General features: G+C 32.4%; 1 protein-coding gene across 1 annotated transcript in view; it reads left to right on the top strand.

Annotated features, from left to right (window-relative positions):
• Nucleotides 1–4,750, top strand: part of LOC106471742 (putative extracellular sulfatase Sulf-1 homolog) — a 37,135-nt gene that overhangs the window by 18,997 nt on the left and 13,388 nt on the right. Inside the window, exons 10-12 of the mRNA XM_013932365.2 lie at nt 458–597; nt 2,385–2,672; nt 4,274–4,380. Of these exons, the coding sequence (XP_013787819.1) occupies nt 458–597; nt 2,385–2,672; nt 4,274–4,380 (535 nt within the window). The remainder of the gene's footprint in view (nt 1–457; nt 598–2,384; nt 2,673–4,273; nt 4,381–4,750) is intronic.

Here is a 4,750-nt window from a genome sequence, read left to right as displayed (position 1 = left end):
GATTAAGATCTTTAAAATTGTTTTCTCTTGAAAAAAAGAAGAGTTAGAGGGGATCTGATTGAGGTGTTATTGTAAAGAGAATTGATAGTGTTGATACATCATCTTTTTTCATACTTAATGGCAAGAATAGTTGGATTAGAGAACACAAATATAAATTTTGGCAAGGTAGGAGTCATTTTCAACAAGGACAGTTTTTATTTTTCTAACAGGGTGGTTGGCCTTTTGGAATGAGTTGCCTTCAGATGTTGTGGAGGCAGTAAATTTAAGAGAAAGCTTAACAACTGTATGAATGATGAGGGCTGGCTTTAAGATTTTTTTATATTATTTTTTTAATTTATTTATTTGATAGTTTTACTTGAATTTAGAGCATGTGTTATATGTTTAATAAGATGCACGATCTTTCAACTTTGAATTTGTTTGGTTCTTCTTGTAATGATAATCCATTCTTTTTCTTAAGGCTTCAGATCTATTTTTGTTGGCTCTCGCAGAAAAAGGGAAGTTTTTGTTCCAGAGTCATTACAAAAGTTTGATGTGAATGGTGTCGTACAATTATCACACTGGCTAGATCTCACTGTGAAGGATGATATGAAATCACAGGTAAAGAAAGGGAAAAAAAGTTCTAAAATAATATTAGGAATTATTCTTACTTACTTTTGTTTGATTAATGCTTATTACTTTGAATAAAGATAAGTTTAACTAAGTTTTGTAAATGAACAACAAGAAAGTCTACAATCATTCAATTTCATTTCTATATATCAAGGAATAGAAGAATGATAATAAGAATTACAGATATTTTGAAACTATACTTGTAGTAAAGCACTTCTTGAAACTACAGGTGTAGTAACACACTTGTTAAGACCCGTGCCTATAGTAGCACACTAGTTAACATCTGTACTTGTTGAATGAGAGGTATCACTGGAAGCTTTATCTTGCTGAACCCACACCCTGTTGACCTTGTTTTCAGAGGTAAATCATTTTTGGTTATATTGTGTACTGTTGCCTGGGGCACATGGATGACCTTTGTGTTCATGGATTCTCAACTGTTACAAGACACTGATCTACTCATGGCTGGTATACAAATTGTTGCATGTTTCTTTCTGGATGGTCCTGGTTCACCATGTTGACCAATATTGCTTTGTTTTCCAGTGCCATTAAAGTACAAAAGGTGTTCATTCTTGGATAATTAGATCCTAAATCTCAGCACATCTTTTGATCTTAGTGTGTGAATATTTTGTTACATACTCTTTCCAAACAACAATCAATTTCCAGTGGTGTTACATACCTATAAAATGCCAAAATTTAGTTCTGGCTGCGATTGTCAAGTGAAGTGCTGAATTCCATATTCAGAAATGTTTTAATATAATTTACTCTCTTGTTTTCAACTTTCAAAATGAAGTTTTCAGATAAATAGACAAATACTCTTAATATGAATACTTATAGTGCACAGTTGGCTTAGCTTTCTACTTTTCACATCATGGTACCTTATGAAATAATTTGATCTATTTTACAGGTAAGTTTATAATAGAGAGTGAGAAGTAATGTGTGTGTGTTTTAATTTGAAGTTCTCCTTTCCATGTCTTGGCCTGGTGGTTAGGACACGGGTTCGAATCCCGTCACCAAACACGTTCATCCTTTCAACTGTGGGAGCATACAATGTGACAGTCAATTTCACTATTTATTGGTAAAAGAGTACCCAAAGAGTTTGTGGTGGGTCGTATTGGCTAGCTATCTTCCCTCTAGTCTATCACTTCAAAATTAGAGACAGATGTACATGTAGCTTTGTGCAAGATTCAAAAGCAAACAAATTCTTTCCATGCCAGTTTACAACACACACAACATGGTACACAGGTATCTTAGTACATAAAATTTACAAGCTTATTCATTATGTACCACTTGAAGATAGTAATATTTGCAGATAAATAATAGGACCAGGTAACTTTTCACCTTCAGTTTTACATTACTTGGATTGGTGAACTTCTCTATGCTTTAGTGTTCCCTTATGTACATATCCTAACTTTTCAGTGTTTCCTCACGTACACATCCTAACTTTTCAGTGTTCCCTCACCTACACATCCTAACTTTTCTAGAGATGCTCTTTGTTGTAGAAAACTGTAAGCAGTATTGTGAAATGTTATTAATATGTGAACCTCACTTGTAGTGAATGTTACAGTAACAAGTTGGTAATTCGAATGTTTAAGCATTTGTGTTTGCTATTTTAACAAATTTGTCCAAAGTCTTTGAAGTGCTGAAGTTGAAAGATTATAATTTGAATTAGTCACCAATACTGTCATATATTACTATAGAATGAATTTATACAGTTTCTTCCTCAAGCAGTAGATGCAGTGAAGTCTGTTTTTCATCACGTGTGCCTGTTTATGTTCCAGGTGAACACTACTAATCATGTTATGGATTTTCACGAGGATTACCTAAAAAGCTCGGAGTTCGATAAAAGTTCTGCTCTTACCTACCAAAATACCCATCACAGAATTGCTCAGAGGTCTGTGTCAGATGGATATCATTCCAAATCCAACCCACATGGCTGTGTAGCACTCTCTAGTAATTCTGTTATCTGTGTAGATCCCATCTATTACGACCAAAAGATTTGGAGGAAGAATAAAAATCAGCTAGACACAGCAATCAAGGACTTGAGGCATAAACTATATGAGTTGAAGGTATGAAAGAGCATTATTAGGAACTTTCTTTTTTACTGGGGATTAAATCTATGACCTTTGCTTGGTCATGACCTCTTAGCGAGTTACTTTCAAAATTTAATTAAACAATATTATCAATGTATAATAAAAAAAAACGTAGCATTAAAACTCCTGAATTATAAACTACGTTTTAATGGTAAGTTTTAATATGTTAATTTCAAAAGGAGATATTTAAATAAACTTCTTAAATCTTCACTTCTGTGTCCCATGATGCATCTCCCCCTTTTTATATTTTCTTTTATGGGCTTCAGTGTATACAACCTATTAGAAGCGCAAACTATAGATATAAACAGACAAGAACGTAAAATGTGAACCTTCTACCATCTTATCGTAGCTTTAAAAGAATTTATCTATACCACATGTCCTTATTTGATGAGTATGTTTATAACCAATAGAAAGAGAGATTTTGTTGCTACTAGAATCTTATTACAGTTCCTCCTTTTTTTGCTAGCAGGTATGGACAATTGGCCACAGATGGCTTATGTATGATGATTATTGTTCAGTTCTGAGTAGCTAACAGATTTTGTAAACCTATTTATAGGTTAGTTGGAAAGCCTTTTATATTATATTATTAGTTTTGGGACATTCTGTACTAGTTGCTGATACATTTCTTGTGTTCTTAAATGCATACTTTAAAGCTAAATTAATTTTTATTTGAAGAAGTGAAACTGAGGTCTAATGTTGTTACAGTTTCACTTTGCTTATGGTATTTATGATACATCATCAACTGTGAGTTATTGCTAGTTAACAGGAGGATTACTTTTCAAGTGGGTTTGACATACAGCAGTAAAATCTTAAAGAAAACGGATGTGGAAAGGTTGAAAGTTGAGACTGTGACGATAAGAAGAACATTAATCCAGCAAAATGATTAATTTTAAAAAAGAAAGAAAAAGTAACTCTTCATTTTATTTCATATTTTGTTACTTTACATTTTACTGTACATCGGTGATTTTGCTGCAGGTTATGTTATGGTAGGGAAAATAACAAATATAAAGTTTTATTTAAAAAAAGCTTTCGATATTCATTTAGGAGGTTATGCAAAATAAGTACGAAAGCTTTAAAATTAATAAAAGTACTTTTACTCATAACACAAAAAATCATCTTGTACTCAGACTAGTTCAGGAAAGTCATCATAAATTCACAGACTAATCCTTAGTAAAAATACCTTATTAAAAAAATTACTTTTTAGTGTACAAGACTTTTAGTGTTAAAATCCTAAACAGGCTACACAAAGTTTATCCAGTTAGTAGTTTTTCATTCTTTACTGTGGAATATTATAAGTCTGAAATCATCTAGACTGATCTGTTATTTAGAGATTATACAATTTAAGGCTACCTTCAGTGTTTTACCATTTTAAATACTGAAGAAATTAATTGTTCTCAACACACTCGTTAGTATGCTGCATAATCATGTCATACTTGTTTCTTTGTGTCTGTAGTGAAAAAGTTGGTAAAAATGAAACCTTGTTAAAACTAAATAAATAGTTAACACAAGTTTTAGTATATGCTGAATGATGTAAACTTGTTCTTTGAGGTCTACAGTATAATCTCTGATTGCTAAAGGGACTTCGTCGTCAACTGAAGAAGAAGCGTCCTCAAAGCAGTGGATATTTCCCACAAGTAGATTATCCAGTGGGTCATGGTCAAAGATGTCACTGTGATGATGATGAGTAAGTTTGTTTTTCTATCTCCAAGAAAGATTATCTTGTGTGCATACTTAATGAATAATAATAAAAAAAAGTCTGAATATGTTTTTGTAAGTTGAAAGAGAATTGTGGCTAAACATTGACATCAGTTTGTTTTTGTTTTCTTGGTGTGTATGTAGGTAAGCATTGGGTATCCACTATTAAACTTTTTGTGATTTTCTTATCTGCAAGATAAGCCAAAAATAACGTGTGTTATAGTTTAAGCTACAAGCAGCAATGGTATATGAAGTTTAATTGGGGGGAGCAAATTCTGACAAAGGTTTAATGACCATGAGGACCCTGGAAGCTCTTGTAATATATTAAAGGGTAATACATGGCCTAGTATTAGATTTTA

Source organism: Limulus polyphemus, unplaced genomic scaffold (assembly GCF_000517525.1).
Source record: "Limulus polyphemus unplaced genomic scaffold, Limulus_polyphemus-2.1.2 Scaffold4830, whole genome shotgun sequence".
Lineage (NCBI taxonomy): Eukaryota > Metazoa > Arthropoda > Merostomata > Xiphosura > Limulidae > Limulus > Limulus polyphemus.
The sequence above is the reverse complement of the archived record's forward strand: the minus strand, read 5'-3'. Positions and strand labels throughout refer to the sequence as shown.